Genomic DNA, 17656 nt, shown 5'->3' on the forward strand with positions numbered 1-17656 from the left:
TCTTAGTATATATATAATGAAAGAGAAAAAAAAAACAATAAAACTTCAAGACTTTCCACAAGGCCTTTCTGCCTTGAAGCCTATAAGATCACAGGGGCTTGGCACGATTTTCCAAATGACAGTCTATATATATATGTATATAGTATCATATACATATATATATGGACTATCATTTGGAAAATCGTGCCAAGCCCCTGTGTATAAGATAGAAAAGCCTAGCAGAAAAGCGTTGGAAGTTTTATTGTTTTTTTTATTTTTCCTTCATAAGGAATTAATTTTGTACATTATCTACATATAATGACATATATATATTTAGCAAAAGGCAATGATACACCAAAATATATTGTGTAATGCTTGACTATATCATTTACTGTTAATGTTTTATTTCAGTTGTGTTATCAACTCATGGATGTTTTGAAAAAAATTTCAACAGTCAGGATGACCAGTATTGATTGAACATAAACCTTTTATGAAGAAAATCATCAGCAGATCTAATTATTGATCAAGATGGGATGTATTTATTCCACTGCAGTCCTTATAATCAAGGTGGACGATGACATTGCTTGATTTTACCTTTTTGATTTTTGTCTTTAATACAAATTTTTAAAGTGTAATGTGAGAGTTTGTGAGTTATATAAATACAGACTTTGTGAGAGTTTGTGAGTTATATGAATACCAACTTTGTGAGAGTTTTTGGAATATTTTATTACTCACTTTTGACAGTAAGTGTGGTATGAGAGTTTGTGGTACCCACAGGTGAAGTGGCCACACACTGGTAGTCACCAGAGTCCTCACACATTGGCTGTTTGAACACTAGGGCGGCGCTACCAGTCTCAGGGTTCCACTCCATAGCAACATTATCACCAAGGACAACCTCTTTCTCATCTTTTTTCCTATATTTATATCACAGTTTATTATCAAATACACTAGGAATTAAATTATCAATGGAATATTTTTCAATATTTCTGATCACTATAGCATCAAGTATCTAACACATCTGATACCTGTTACAAATTTCACTGATAGCAAGCATAATTCTACTTTTAAGATTTTCATTCCAATTAATTTTAAATTTGGTTACATTGAATAATTTTCTACAGCATTGATAGTTTTAGTTAATCAATGAAGGTGAAAAAATGAAATGACAACCTCCTAATACACAAAATTAACAGTATCTTACTGACGCAATGTCTTACATGTAATATTATCAAAGTAGTGAGAGTACTGAGTTTTGTAATTTCACACAGAAGCATTCAGATATGATTAATTTTATGACTATCAATTAATTTCATACAAGTCAAAATCCATTAGGCTAATCTAGTAAAGTCTTTTAATTTCTAATCATTTCTATATTCATCTCAGTTTGTTACCCTCTCTTAATGTTAATTAAAATATTCTTTCTAGATACTCCCTCTTTGTTATCATACAGTGATTATGAACTGTTGATTGTGTCATGCAGTAGTTATACTGAGTTTGACAAGAAAGTATAGACTGGCTATGCTACTGAACGAAAGATAATATTTTGCAACAATGCTTTTACAGAAATCATAGGGCTATGATAGACAATGATAGACATCAAATTAGTAACTAAACTACACCAGAAATCATAGATTGTCTTAACTATGATGGTCAGTATAAAGTGACAGATGACGATACAACAATTAGCTTATGTAGATTACAGTGTGATACAGAAAGCTACTACATAAGACAGACGCCATTAAATTGACTAAAGTACGACAGAAATTTAGTTTTTCTACTGTACAACAGATAATCTTTAGTGATTATGCTATGATAAAAACCATAAACAGACATTATATAGTGACTAAGCTACGACAGACAGTTTACAACGACTTTGTTACGACAGACAGTTCATAGCAAATATGCTATGACAGATAGTATATAGCGACTATGCCATAATAAAAACCATACACCCACAATGTTACAACAGACAGTATACAGCAACTACGCTATGACAGTATATAATGATTTGTTACGACTGACAGTTTATAGCAACCACGCTATGACAAACAGAACATAGTGACTTCGCTACGACAGACAACAGATATCGTACCAGGTCACATGAGGACTTGGGTAACCATCCACTTGACATTTTAGCCGCAGAGACTCTCCACCTTCTACAGTGGTGTATGTCTTTTCTAGAGGCCTCTGAATAGTTGGTATAACATCTGGTTCTGGAAGGCAAGAAATTACTACAGAAAAATGATTCTGTGCCAATCAAATTTGGAATGAGAATCATCAATTTTGTGTGAATATCATTAGGAATCATATTGTAAACACAGCAAATGAAAACTGTTCATGAGCTTTTCAAAGTGTCTGTTTCCTTTGTAGAGCAACAAGTGCAAAAGTAATTCCTCTCCCAGTTGTATGGTATATTCCCCGATAGTTCTGATGCTTATATGCAATCTCCATATAACTGCGAACAGTCAGCACATCAAAATGCACCCCATATATGCTGGTCAATGTAATGGGAATGTTTTTGTAACATATAGGGACTGTTTAAAATTAAGTTGAGTTACATTTTGTATGTTTCAAGGAGATTTGAGAGTTTGAACTTGACACAAAGCTCTCTGTTGTTGACATCCATAGGGAAAATAAATGTGTGTCCCTTACAAAGATAAACTGTTGTGCCTCAAGTCTGTCGATGAATCCCTTGGGCATCTTCCACAAGATTTTACACACATCTGAAATAAATACTGTATGTTTCCAAACTTCCGCCATATTCAATGGCAACCACTTGCTCTGGCAAGCAACCTTTGTAACAGCATAAAGATGATCCTATACAGGTATGCTTCCTGAGGGCTATTCCAGTAAAATATTTACTCTACAGAAGGACTCCTGGTTTATAAAACAGTGACCACCAAGACAATTTTTGTTCAAATGGTACCATATAAGAAGGAACATTTCCGGTTTTTTTCTGAAGTCCCCATTGAGATATTTTACTGAAATAGCCCTGAGTATGACCTTGAACAAGATAGATTTCTACTCACTTTTGATGGTCAGTGTGGTTGGAGATTTTGTTGTACCAGCAGAAGATTTTGCTACACATTCGTAATTTCCAGAATCGCTAGATTTCGGATGCTTAAATACTAAAGAAGCTGTACAGGTGGCAGCGTCCCATTCCATTTTAACGTTGTCACTGGCTGACAGTTTCTTACCGTCTTTTGTCCTGAAACAAAACAAAAACATACCAATGACTTAGATAGCTGCTTGATTTTGTTGAAACAGAAAAACGATTTCTTTTTTTATGATTCATGAAAAATTTAATATAAAATAGTAATATAGTATCCTACATATTACTTACCAATGAAAAAGACTTCTGTCTTAAACCATACATGACGAAAATTAATTGCACAAATGACATACATCATTAGAAACAACAACTTAAATATCACAACTTTTGACTAAAGTATGAAGCAATCACATACCAGGAGATTTTAGGAACTGGGTTTCCATCCAATTTGCATTTAAGACAGACATTTTCATCAGACTCCAAAGCATTGTATTCTTTATTCAGTGGCTCCACAACTGAGGGGGCTCTTTCTGGCTCTGAAAAAAAAATATTCATGGATTGTGAATATGTCCCCTTAAACACTAACATAAGTTAGATAATCTGTCACCTAAAACTGACAACATGGAGGGACATTTCCTCCTACAACAACATGTGTATATCGAACCAATCAGTCTAGTAAATCTCCACATATGCATATTTGGATGACTAGATCGATGGATAAGTCTCCATTGTAAAGTTATGGAATTAAAACTGATTTTTTAAAATTGTAACTGCATCAGCATTTTATATTTCTTCTTCTTTTCCTAAACATTTTGGGCTTTCTGACCGTGATCTGGGATATACATTGTACTAACCTTTAACTGTCATTGTTGTAGCAGATTTGGTTGTCCCAACTGAAGACTTGGCCACACACTCGTATTTGCCTGTGTTTGACACACTGACTCCTTTAAAGACAAGTGCTGCTACTCCTGTTTTGGCATTCCACTCAAATGTCATTTGTTCTGAAGCTCCTAATGCCTTCCCATCTTTGGTCCTAAAAACAGAAAAGTTAGGTGATGGTCAGAGCAATAAATACACAGACTTCTTATACCCTGGGGGAACTTTGGTATCAAAATTTAAAAAAGGGGCCATAACTCTGTATATAAAGGGACATTGAGTATTACTTTAGTTTTGAAATATATAATACTGATATTTACAAAATTTAATGAATTACAAAGTTACTGCACATCCTTATCCAGATTTTGACATTTCTTTTGGCCGGTTTTGAGTTTCCTCCAAAGCCTACTGAGGCAGTTTGACTTGGCTATACTACATTTAACTCACAATTGGTTTTTAACACTGCTAATATCTTTTTTACAATCATTTGTAACATTTCATCTTCTCATAATATATGATGAAGTCTGGTGGAAGGTAATTATGGGATGGATGAAAAAGTGCTGATACATAGCCAGGCATCTCCAGGTGGAAATCACACTTCCACTTCTTTATTCAAATAGGCTATAGGCATAGTGTGATTTTCACCTGGGTCTTAGGATGACAGCCAGGAAATAAATCACAAAATCAGGACATGTTCAGTTCCAGACAGACATGTAAAAAGAATTTTAAATATGTTTGACAACTAAATATGAAATACAACAGGGACTACACTGACCATGAGATCTCAGGACATGGATTGCCCTCCATTTTACACTGAAGACGAACAGTCTCTTTGGTCTCTACAAAACTGTATTCTTTTTTCAGAGCGTCCACAACAGTTGGTTTCTTTTCAGGCTCTGCAATAATCAACAAATTGGTTAGAATACTAAAGTATTTTCTCAATGGAAATGTCAACATTTTCAACATGATTGACCCATTTGATGCATTCACTGACCAACAGCGAAAACCATCTTTATCAAAATGAAGTTTTGACATTTTGCTCCTTTATACAAGGGGAAATAATTCTCATAAGTCAGTATCACAGAGTTCAAATAAATGTTAATTGATTTAATCACAAGACTTACTTTTGACAGTAATATTTGCAGAACTTGACACAGAGCCAGCGGTAGATGAAGCTGAACATTCATAACAACCAGAATCTGCTTCAGTCAAACTCTTGAACTTCAGGGTAGCTTTACCAGAGGCTGCATCCCATTCAATGCCATGTTTGCTTCCATTGACCAAGGTCTTCCCGTCCTTTTTCCTGGTACAGCACATTTTACATTTTAACAGTATGTAAAAGAACATTACGACATCCTCAAAGACAAGGCTGACAAAAACTGGCTTAGTGTCTGATCTAAGAATTTGCTGATTCAACAAAGAAGATGGCATTGACCCAAAAACCCTGAAATTTATCATTGTGTGAAGTTTGATCAAATCTCTCAAGGAATGAAGCCCTCCCCCTTGGTCGGGGGACTTACAACCATTTTGAGTTAGTGTAAATGTGTTTACACAATGAACTTATTGCAGGATACATAAAGTATGTTTACCAGTTATAAATTGAGTAGATTCTAGATTCATTTTCTGGGTTAAGTTTCAAACTGTGCCTCAATAACACAACCATGCACCTGCATTATTCTGGTTGTCCCTCGATCTGTCCAGCCAATGTTTTAGAATATAGATATTCTTTTTCTACACAAAATTTGTCAGTACACTCAATGGAAATGATCGTGTCTGTATTATCAGGGCTCCACTGTGAAGAATTATATGAATTATTACCATAAGACATCTGGTGTGGGGTGACCGTCCACTTCACACTGTAGTTTGGCCTTGGTATCCGTGGTAACAAAGGAATATTCCTTATCCAACCCTTTCTTTACTGTAGGGGCTCTCTCTGGCTCTGTAAGTGTTTTCGTTCACTTAAAGCATGAATACCAAATTTCAAAGAATGAGAAATTCTCACAGATCTCACCAAATCACTTTACTTTTATTGACTATGATTTCAAAGCTACCAAATATATCATATTCTCAATAAAAGTTGTGTTAACCTTAAATATTAATATAAATATGATAAGATACATTTGACAATAAAGGTCCAACTAACAGGGTTTCAAACATTGAGTTGCAGTTAATAAACAATATTTTTCACAAAATTTCAAAAAATATCTATTAGGCTACCTGAATACAGAACAAATCATGACTAAGATTATATTAGGATACAAAAATCAACCGTTATATATCTGTAAAGCAAGAGAAATACATAAGCAGTTATATTTAGTTTAAGCAGTGGGTACATTAGCTAGCAGTCAAATAAACACAACACTAGTGTAACCTGGCATCACAGGAACTTGATTTTACATAAAAGCTAATTCTTTATCAGCAGTAGAATAAGATTGTCACCAATTCTCTATATTGATTAGCACCAATAAATCTCATGGTGACGTAAGAAACAATTATACTTCTAATGATCTAAAAAAAATAGTTTAACATCAGTACAAACTGCTTTTTTTTGAGTTATTGTTTTATGCAGACATGATCCACATGGGAAAAATAAATAGAGCTTCCACCTATGAAATAATTTTTGAAATTTTCCAAATCTAGAATTATCATCAAAGGGGCATAACTCTAAAAAATCAACAAAATGAAAATAAATTGCAAATTAATTACCTTAAATACCAATTAAAGTACCAAGTTTCATCAGAAATGGTTGGGATCAAAAGTATTAGTAGTACATAAATAATTTTGGACAACCATCTGTTTACAGAAAAACAGATGGGTAGATGGCCGGGACACCATTTTCAGTATACCAGAGTCCATCCCAATCTTTGATCGTTTGATGGACATAACCTTATTAAATGCAACTGATAGGCACACGGAAACCAACAGCAACAGCAGCACAAAAGTTTAATGCTGATAATGGCAAAAAGAAATAAAACTTACTAAGAAAAAAAACCCAGATTGAAGCAAATATAGATTAGCATATAGAGGAAACAAGCTCTGTTATTATGTTCAGAACCTTATTACTGCACTAATGTGTTTGTAGCTAAAGCAGCATCTTATGCTTAACTTACTAACTCCTGCCAAAGAAAGGTTTGCTGCAGCAGCTGAAATATATATATATATATATATAGGTACACCATGAGATTGTGATTACCTACATGAGTTGTGGCTCTATCTTACATCAAACTTACTGTGGCTCAAACATCATGATGAAGAGTATGTAAAGCTGTGGTAATCAACCCAATCATCTTATAAAAAAAAAACTTGGCACATGGTCAAATTGATTATTTAAGGAGTCTGATATTTTAGAACCAAACTTCTAACTGATTCTGACCACATCTAAATATGACTTTCTAAAAACCTGAACCGTCACTATAAAAGAAAACCTTCCAAGTAACCATGACTACATAAAGCATTCAGGTGACCATGATTTTGAAGTTTAAGACTTACTGTCTACAGTAAATGTTGCAGAGCAGGAACATGATCCTGCTGAGGACGAGGCAATACAGGTATATTTCCCAGAATCCTGCACTGTCAGACTCTGAAACCAGAGAGTGGATATACCAGAATCGGCATTCCACTCAACGGTCAGATTTTCACTGGGGCTTAGCTTTTTATTATCCTTGACCCTGTCAGAAACCAAACAGTCATTTTTATTGATATTTATATTTATTAATTAACCATTTTAAAAGAAGTACAGTCTTCAAAATAAGGATCTTGATAAACTTAAACGTTTAGCCTTATTTTCCATGAATCAATGATGAATAAATTTTATTCGTTATCTCTCACAAATTCGAGATTATTTTGTACTCCTCAGATACAAGCTCTGAAATGTTCAATAATAAAATATTTAAAGGAAAAAATTAGTTGAACTCAGACAATTTTTGAGATATGCATAACTACTTAAACGGTTTTGTAAAAATACTAAATTTTATGTTAGAGTATGCAGTATGAAATTTGGTTTGACCATGACCTTGGGCAGGAATTAATCTTACCATGACACTTCGGGCAAAGGTTTGCCCTCCACTTGGCACTGGATTTTGATGTTAGTATCCGTGTCCAAGCAGCGATACTCTTTTTCAAGTTTCGTAACAAAGTCGGGACTCACATAGGCAGGCTCTAGAATTGGACACAAAGGGGCCATGACTTATCTGTCTACCTGAGGGATACCATAGCATCATGATACATGTACCTACCCTATCTAATCCTTCAAACAATTATAACAAATATTGACCTATTATTTACTTGTTTTTCGTGGGTTTTTTTATGATAACATTGATTCTGTATTTTCAAGTTTGCATGGGCTCCCGTTGCTGAATTTTTTAACAAAATTGAAATAAAGAAACATAATTTGGTTGGTTTTGCAGTACTTTTTTTTTTTCAGACAAACACACATGTTTCAATAGATTTCCAAATATTTTAAGAAAATAGATTAACAGTCAAGAATAAATGTAATTTGTTCTATTAGTAAAAACGCAAATTAAAACACAACTGTGCATACAGATATAGAAAACCACACAATATGTTTAATTCTTCATTACAAACGCCAAGAAATTCTCGAACAAAAGACAAGAATGTTTGAAGAGAAGAAACTGAAAGGATTTCTGAATAATATCATAAAAATTGAGAAGAGTAGAGTAGAATCCCATTCAATGAAGATACATGTACAAAAGAACAGGATATGAAACACAATCATTGTTATATATATATATATATATATATGTAAGTACAGAAAAGTTTCAAAAAGAAGTACAAATACTTCACCAAAGGTTGAACCACAAAGGGGGGAGGATTACTGTGCCATATAAAACTGACGAGAAAAAAGGAAACCAATGTATACAGGATTTGGTAACTAGTTACCGATGTGTGGTACCTATAGTGAGTGGATCACAGCAAAGTATGTGAAGTCATGCCCCTACGAAACAGGAAATCAGCCCCTACGAAACAGGAAATCAACCCCTACGAAACAGGAAATCAGCCCCTACGAAACAGGAAATCAACCCCTACGAAACAGGAAATCAACCCCTACGAAACAGGAATTCAGCCCCAACGAAACAGGAAATCAGCCAATACGAAACAGGAAATTAGCCAATATGAAACAGGAATCAGCCTCTACGAAACAGGAAATCAGCCCTTACAAAACAGGAAATCGGCCCCTACGAAACAGGAAATCGGCCCCTACGAAACAGGAAATCGGCCCCAACGAATCAGGAAATCAGCCAATACGAAACAGGAATTCAGCCCCAACGAAACAGGAAATCAGCCAATACGAAACAGGAAATCAGCCCCTACCAAACAGGAAATCGGCCCCTATGAAACAGGAAATCGGCCCCTATGAAACAGGAAATCAGCCCCTATGAAACAGGAAATCAGCCTCTACGAAACAGGAAATCAGCCTCTACGAAACAGGAAATCAGCCCCTACGAAACAGGAAAGCAGCCTCTACGAAACAGGAAAAAGTAAAAAAAAACATTCACCAGCACCAAAGGAGTAGGATAACATTTCTCAACTGCAATGTACAAAGAGATTCACTTTTATAACAAATCAGGAAATAAGTTTACAAAGAAAAACGATTCCCAAAACCACAGGACAAGGATAACCATTTAAAACTACAGCAAAACAGAAAAACACAGATAAAAGATTATTATAGAAAACAAACCAGTAACTAACACCAAGCACCATGATTGTTGGTCACAACTATATGTACAATGTAGATGAAGATTTTTCTGGGTAAAGATTGAAAAGGGATTTGTACCTCATCAAAAAAATCAAACAGTGAAATGTTTGATTAAAAACAGTGAAATAATCTGTCAACATGCATCCTGTCAGAATTAGAGAAAAAATTATGGATATTATCCCATAAATTGTAACTGACAGAACCAGGCTGTCAATCAATCCAGGTTTAAAAAATTAACATATGTATCAGTAATATCACATAATAAAACAAGAAAGGGAAAAACAGCAATAGAAATACATTTTTTTTCCTCGGTTTTTATTAAGGGCGAATATGATAGAATGTAGATCCATTAGTGTGAAGCACCAGTATGACAACTCAACAATCAATAGAATAATCCACACCCATTTTTGAAATAGCAAATTAACAAAATATTTTATTAGTAAATAGTTTAAATGTATATATAATAATAAAAATAAACTTTTGATGCTATGAAACATCAAAGCTGTTTGCAAATCCAGTTTAGTGAGCAAAACGTTTCATCCAAAAATGAAAAATCCAAACGACCGCAAATAAACCAATTATGTTAATGAGAAAAACAGCTGGACCACAGAAGAGTATACAAATAAATATATGTCAATCTATGTCTGAGTAACACAACAAACCACTCGGGGATGGGGTCATAAGTGAGAGCAAATCTAGGGTAGGGAGGGCACGCCCTACCATACCGTGTTTGGTCGGACCGCAGGGCGCTGTGATGCTTGCCAATCCTGTATTCCAGCTCCCGGAGTAAAGGTAGAACTAACGTCCAAATTTACAGCAGTTTAAAGAAAATAGATGTTAGTGGGTAAGAGTGTGAGGATATTTACTATGGAAGTGAAATGAGAGGTGGTAAACAGAATCATCTCATAACTTCATGAACCTGGATTAGTTACACTGGAAAGTCCCTACCAGCAACAATTACCCAGCTTTGAGAAAATAAGTCACCAATAACAAAAGGCATGTTTCCATAAAGAAATCGCCAACAAAATAGGCTTGCTTTTAGACAGAATTCGCTAGCGACAATAGGCCAGCCTTCAGAAAGAATTCACCAACAACAATAGGCAAGCCTTCAGAAAGAAATCGCCAACTACATTAGGCCAGCCTTCAGAAAGAAATTGCCAGCTATATCAGGCAAGCCTTCAGAAAGAAATCGCCAGCTATATCAGGCCAGCCTTCAGAAAGAAATCGCCAACAACAAAAGGCCAGCCTTCAGAAAGAAATCGCCAACTACATCAGGCCAGCCTTCAGAAAGAAATCACCAGCTATATCAGGCCAGCCTTCAGAAAGAAATTGACAGTGACATCAGGCCAGCCTTCAGAAAGAAATCATCAGCATAGGTCAGCTTTGAAAAAATATCTAACTGAAACTTCAAACCATTCTGCAGTGTTATTTCAGCAACAACTGGTGCAGCAATGTAAGTTTAGAAAATGAAATCACTACCACAGTCAAACATAAAACTTCAACCACATGAAAACCAACAAGATTCGTTCCTAGACATCACCGGTCAGAATAACCTTTGACCTCTTGTTTCTTCTGGTGACTAGTGTGTCCAGTTGAAGTTCAGTTTACATATGATTGCTGATACAGGTAGCTTTGAATGTCCTGTTTGTCTGTACAGCAACAAGTACTTCTGCCCTCTATTTCCAATCCAAAAATCATTTTCACCATATGATGTTGTTTAAGTGTAACGTGTTACATACTGTAACCATGACAACCTTGATGTAAAGGTGTGAACGAAATAAGAGGTCCCCCATTAATTGTTAACTGGTATTCTTCTTCTTTGGATTCAAAGGACTTGATACTTGTTATTTTTTTAATTTTGATTTTTTATTCTAATTTTGGATAAAATTATTTTGCTATTCCTGTGCTATTTATAGAACCTAATTATCCATCTTAGCACATAATAAGTATACAGAGTAGGTACACTGCTTTTACAGGTGTCCTCCTGGATAAGACACGAGTAAAAGTCAACCAACCTCTCAATTGACACAGATTTGGTACTCCATGGTCAATAATCTTATTATTTACTTTTGAGTAGAACACCGGTCACTTCTGGACAAAAATGATTATTTTGAAATTTAAATTATTTGAATCACATACCAGTAGATTAATGGTTTTTTTTTTCAAATTTAACTTCATATCGCATAGTAGTTTTAAAAATCTGTCCGTTTTACTCTATCTGTTTAACTGCAACTGTAGTTATCAACAATTAATTATTCTTTTCAAGTCCAGTAATCAGTGCATATGGATGAAAACTAAAAATAAAACTATAACAAACAAAATCAAAATTCTACATCTATATATTTTTTTAAGGTTTATAAATGTTTTGATAATTCACACAACCCATTCTGAAAAGAAACTTTTGTCTATCATGCAGACAAGCTAAACACTCATATATCTGTAACATATCCACATAGGCATCTCAAAGCACAGTGGTAAAGATTGCAAAACCGACACATAACTGATAGCTAGGGCATCCTACAGTTACTACAATACATCTGTGGTAAACACAGCTACCACAGGGGAGATAACTTATAAACAAGGGAGGTAACTTATTCACCGACAAGGGGAAGTAACTTACAACACCCAAAACAGAGGTACAAAAATGTACACCCACAAGGGAGGCAACTTTCACATCTAGAAATATTCACAGCTTGTACGAAGGAATTGTTATTGGCCAAGGTCAGGAGGAGATCGATAGGAATGTTTACAAAGTGGTAAATCATCTGTACAGTGAAAGATGCATTGGCACCAATATGGGTGGAATCTGTATGAAGTAGGAGAATTTGAATTTTTCAAGGATAATTTGACAAATATCTAATTTAACTATAGACAAAGGGACCAATCAGGCGGATGAAACATGGGGCGGGCTACATTATGAACTACCTTTCTCTTCGGGGACACTGGATTCACCTGTGAGAAATACATTATTACAAATTGTCATTTATTAACTTTTCTAGAAGATGAAACAAGGTAAAAGTGATCTTTACATAAATATCATTATAAAAACAGCTAGAAACGTAAACTTGAGTGAATTTTCAAAGCTTGACCAGCTGATATCTATCTAGAGACTGCAGTTTGTTTTATATTGAATTTTAAGTTATGAAACACATTTAAACCGAAGCGGAAGGACAAGCAACATGAACAATGATAAGCGTAACAAAAACAGGCTGTAATACTTACAGGGTTCAGGTTGAGGAGCAGCATCTCTGTGAAATTAAGTTTCATGAAATGTGAAATAGTAAGATATGTGTTGACTGATCTACAGAATATATCGTTATTCTCTAAATTCATCAATTAAACTTATCTGGTAAGGCAAAATACTATAATATACATCCAACTGCTCATTAAGTAAGATATCCTATTAAAGTTCTTTAAACAAGCAGCATGTGTTTCCAATGTATTTTACTTATTTCCTTCATCATAATTGCTTTAGACATCTCAGAAACCGTTATATGACATAATTTTACAAACTCAATACATACACTTCATCTTCCTTTGCTACCTCAGGAGCAGCATCTGCTTTGGTTGCTTCTTCAGCTACAGGTTCAGAAACTGGTGCTGGTTCAGGTGCTGCTGGCTCGGGTGCAGGTTCGGGTACAGGTTCGGGTACAGGTTCGGGTGCAGGCTCTGCAGCTGGAGCAGGTGCAGCCTCTGGTTCAGGTGCAGGTTCCGGTGCAGGTTCTGCAGCTGGAGCAGGTGCAGCCTCTGGTTCAGGTGCAGGTTCCGGTGCAGGTTTGGGTGCAGGTTCTGCAGCTGGAGCAGGTGCAGCCTCAGATTTAGGTGCAGGTTCGGGTACAGGTTCTGCAGCTGGAGCTGGTTCAGGTGCAGGTTCAGGTGCTGCTTCTACAGGTGCAGAGGCTGTCTCAGCAGATGGAGCTGGTTCCTTTACTGTTTCCTTGGAAACAACAGCAGCAGCTTCTGCCACAGCTTCCTCAACAACCTTAGCGGCTGTCCCTTCTGCTGTCTTTTCAACAGCGGATACCTTTTCAGATTCCACAGTTGTCACCGACTCTGTTGTTTCAGTTTTTGAAGATTTTGTCACTTCTTCAGCTTTTTTGGCATATTTAGCAGCTAATTGTTCAGCTTTAGCCTCACGTTCAAGCACAAGGTCAGACTTTTTCTTCTCTTTCAAATCAGATAATAAAGTGATGTCCTGCTGGATCTCTACCTCACAGCTGCTCTCAATGACACTGCCGCTGGGATGACTCAGGCGGACTGTGAATTTGCCTGTATCTCTCTCTGCGTAGGCCCTGGCTATCTCACAGGAGTGGTAGTTCTTCACAGCAATGATCTTCACATGGCCCTTGTTGGTCAATTCCTCTCCATTGCACAGCCATGTCACTGAAAAATCAGGTTTCACAACTCACATCCAACTACCGGTATATACATGTGGTTACATTTGGCTGTACTTTAATAGAATATTTAAGAACAATATTGTGATTTTGTTGATGCAATTTTTAAGGTAATTTTTGTTGTTGTTGAAAATATCATTAAAATTCTCAGGATCATGGATTCATCATATATTATTTAGTGAAGTTACATTTATACTTTCTTCAAAATCAATATTTTGTCCAGGTTTAAATTTGAAATAAATGTTATTCATCATTAGAAATTAATGTCCAAAAAACAGGGTTCTTTCTTTAGCCATTATGATGACCTTGATATGCAGATTAAGATTATATAGTGTTGATGACCTTGATGTGAAGATTAAGATCATATTGTGATTTGCTTTGTTGATGAACGTGATATGCAGATTAAGATTATATTGTGTTGATGACCTTGATATGAAGATTAAGATCATATTATGATTTGCTGTGTTGATGACCTTGATGTGAAGATTAATATTATATTGTGATTTGCTGTGTTGATGACCTTGATATGAAGATCAAGATCATATTGTGATTTGCTATATTTCAACAGATCGAGTCTGAACCTGAAGAAAGATCTGTATGTTTAAAGCACATGGCCCCAGTCACATAAATATTCCTTACACAAACACCTCAACCTATAATGTTTTCCATAGGGAAGTGCTTTTGGATGTAAGGACAAATTTATGTTAAGGAATTTTCCTTTAACTCTACTTTGCTTTCCTCTGTAAGAGAAATATTGATGAAACTGGGGGCAGATTGTAGTGAAGGATGACTTGTCTGACAACAAAATATCACCGACCTGTTGGTTTGGGGAATCCTTCAACCTTGCACTCAAAGAACAACATCTGCCACTCCTTGACCCTCATTGTCTGTGGTAGGGACTTACACAGCCTGGGGGGCTGATACAAGTATATCTCTGGTGTTAAGGGGCACAATGTCACTGTCTCCCGTAAACTCTGACAGACCCAATGGTCCTGTGTCGACAACTTTAGTGTCCTTGTGGCCCCAGCTTCCAAAGGACGGCTGTCCATCACCTGTTCGTATGTATCAAAGAGCAAATTTATCATTTACGCAAATAATTGCATTCATTAGGCAACACAGCATTTTCAGATGATAGAGTTGGATATACAACGAACCAACATAAGAAAGCTAAGATACATTTGTATTGAACTGCATTCAATCCTATTCTCTGAGACATGGTAGGGCATCATGGGGATTGGTTTAGTTTGATTTATTTTGTTTAAAGTCCTATTAACAGCCAGAGCCATTTAAGGACGTGCCAGGTTTTGGAGGTGGAGGAAAGCGGAGTTACCAGAGAAAAACAACTGACCGTGCCCCATGTGGGTTTTGAACTCACAACCCAGAGGTGGAGGGATAATGATTAAGTGTCAGGACACTTTAATCACTCGGCCAATGCCGCTCCGCACCATGGGGAATATGTATGTCTGATCAGATAGGTTGAATAAGACTGTTAGATTGTTCTACCCACCAAACACAATCAATCTGGTTGAGATAAACATACTTTGTTACGATATGTACCAAACCATACACTTTAACTTATCTCTGAATTTCTTCTGCAATAGTGTTTACCGTGTATGATAACCCTGATATTACCAGGAAAGTTGAATTAGACTGTTACATTGCTTTACCTACCAAATCAATGAGTATTGCCAGGCTTTGACAATGCTATTCCCCAAATTACCAGGTATCTTAAAACTGTAAGATGTCCTAGCTAGAGAACAGATGACATTTCCTAATTAACAAGTATTTTAACACTGTAAAATGTACTACAAATGTACATACCAAAAAGATAAGTTTTGATGAGTTCTGACAATGATGTAGCTGATGACTAGGTATTCCAAAACTGTAAGATGTTCTACGTAGAGAACAGATGAGTCTTGATGATATACAGGTAGTCTAATGACTAGGTATTCTAAAACTGTAAGATGTTCTACGTACCAAACACGATGAGTTTTGATGAGTTCTGACAATGACGTATCCTAATGACTAGGTACAGTATTCTAAAACTGTAAGATGTTCTACGTACCAAACACGATGAGTTTAGCGGAGCTCTGACACCTTCCAGCCATGCTGTGAGCCTGACACTTGTACAGACCAATATCTCTGTGCTCACACTCATGGATCTTCAGGATCACAAGACCTTTCTCTCCAAAATGCATTGTCATCTTGTTGGTTTGATGAATCCTCCGCCCATCTTTGTACCTGATAACACACAATTTCATGATATGTTTTTGCTTCAATGCATCAGATAATTAATATTTTCAAAAAGATTAAACTGATTTTGAAGTATTGACAGAAAAACTGAGATTCTATACAAAGGAATACTAACAGTGATCATTCAGCATTAAATGAGAGTGATGATATTAGTAATCCCCAGGTGATGTTTGGTTACGTATGATTTTCTACATAGACGGGGACTATTTTTTATCAAATGAGATTGATGATATTGGTACTCACCAAGTGACGTTTGGTTTGGGGTTGCCCTTGACGATGCAGCTGAAGATGGCAGTACCTCCAAACTCTGTTTGGGTGTGATGGATGTTCTTGGTGAAGTAAGGTCTGCAGTACTCAATGCAGGGGTCCAGGGTGGCTGAAATTTAACCAAAACAGGTAGAGGAATCAATGGTGTTTATGGAAATCAAACTGTTGCCTTATGAAAGGCAATTATTATCTATTTTAAAATGTTTGATAATACAGTGATACCAGCCATCTAGATCAGAGAATAAGTCACACATATAAGTTATGTATGTGGAGTACAGGTCCCACAAGTATTCTGCTTCCGAAACAAATTCAGAATAATTTGTAGACTTTGAAATATAACAGACTTTCCATTTTGTTGAGATTTTGGGTTGAAAGATATACCGTAAAGATATACAGTAAAGATATACAGTAAAGATGTACAGTAAAGATATACAGCAAAGATGTACAGTATAGATATACAGTATAGATATACAGTAAAGATATACAGTATAGATATACAGCATAGATATACAGTAAAGATGTACAGTAAAGATATACAGCAAAGCTATACAACATAGATATACAGTAAAGATATACAGTATAGATATACAGTATAGATATACAGTACAGATATACAGTAAAGATATATAGTATAGATATACAGTAAAGATATACAGTAAAGATATACAGTATAGATATACAGTATAGATATACAGTAAAGATATACAGTAAAGCTATACAGTATAGATATACAGTAAAGATGTACAGTAAAGATGTACAGTAAAGATGTAGAGTATAGATATACAGTAAAGATATACAGTATAGATATACAGTAAAGATATATAGTAAAGATATACAGTACAGATATACAGTAAAGATATACAGTACAGATATACAGTAAAGATATACAGTACAGATATACAGTAAAGATATATAGTATAGATATACAGTATAGATATACAGTAAAGATATACAGTATAGATATACAGTATAGATATACAGTAAAGATATACAGTAAAGATATACAGTAAAGATATACAGTAAAGCTATACAGCATAGATATACAGTAAAGATATACAGTAAATATGTACAGTAAAGATGTACAGTAAAGATGTAGAGTATAGATATACAGTAAAGATA

The 17656-nt window shown here is 35.5% G+C and overlaps 1 protein-coding gene across 28 annotated transcripts in view; it reads right to left on the reverse strand.

Moving 5' to 3' along the window:
• LOC117330500 (muscle M-line assembly protein unc-89-like) overlaps positions 1 to 16646 on the reverse strand; it is a 54410-nt gene extending 37764 nt beyond the window's left edge. For 25 of the 28 annotated variants that reach the window (XM_033888820.1, XM_033888836.1, XM_033888847.1 and 22 more), the window contains exons 1-17: positions 16514 to 16646; positions 16083 to 16258; positions 14835 to 15069; positions 13148 to 14006; positions 12846 to 12871; positions 12549 to 12575; positions 7942 to 8065; positions 7397 to 7575; positions 7018 to 7050; positions 5726 to 5846; positions 5032 to 5210; positions 4683 to 4803; positions 3886 to 4064; positions 3447 to 3567; positions 3009 to 3187; positions 2072 to 2192; positions 715 to 893 (exon numbers count right to left, since the gene is read on the reverse strand). In XM_033888820.1, the coding sequence (XP_033744711.1) occupies positions 715 to 893; positions 2072 to 2192; positions 3009 to 3187; positions 3447 to 3567; positions 3886 to 4064; positions 4683 to 4803; positions 5032 to 5210; positions 5726 to 5846; positions 7018 to 7050; positions 7397 to 7575; positions 7942 to 8065; positions 12549 to 12575; positions 12846 to 12871; positions 13148 to 14006; positions 14835 to 15069; positions 16083 to 16175 (2776 nt within the window). In that variant the 5' untranslated portion in view covers positions 16176 to 16258; positions 16514 to 16646. The remainder of the gene's footprint in view (positions 1 to 714; positions 894 to 2071; positions 2193 to 3008; positions 3188 to 3446; positions 3568 to 3885; positions 4065 to 4682; positions 4804 to 5031; positions 5211 to 5725; positions 5847 to 7017; positions 7051 to 7396; positions 7576 to 7941; positions 8066 to 12548; positions 12576 to 12845; positions 12872 to 13147; positions 14007 to 14834; positions 15070 to 16082; positions 16259 to 16513) is intronic. The other 3 variants (XM_033888822.1, XM_033888821.1, XM_033888837.1) reach the window with 3 other exon arrangements.
• Between the last annotated feature and the right edge of the window lie 1010 nt (positions 16647 to 17656).

This window comes from Pecten maximus, chromosome 7, assembly GCF_902652985.1.
Source record: "Pecten maximus chromosome 7, xPecMax1.1, whole genome shotgun sequence".
Taxonomy (NCBI): domain Eukaryota; kingdom Metazoa; phylum Mollusca; class Bivalvia; order Pectinida; family Pectinidae; genus Pecten; species Pecten maximus.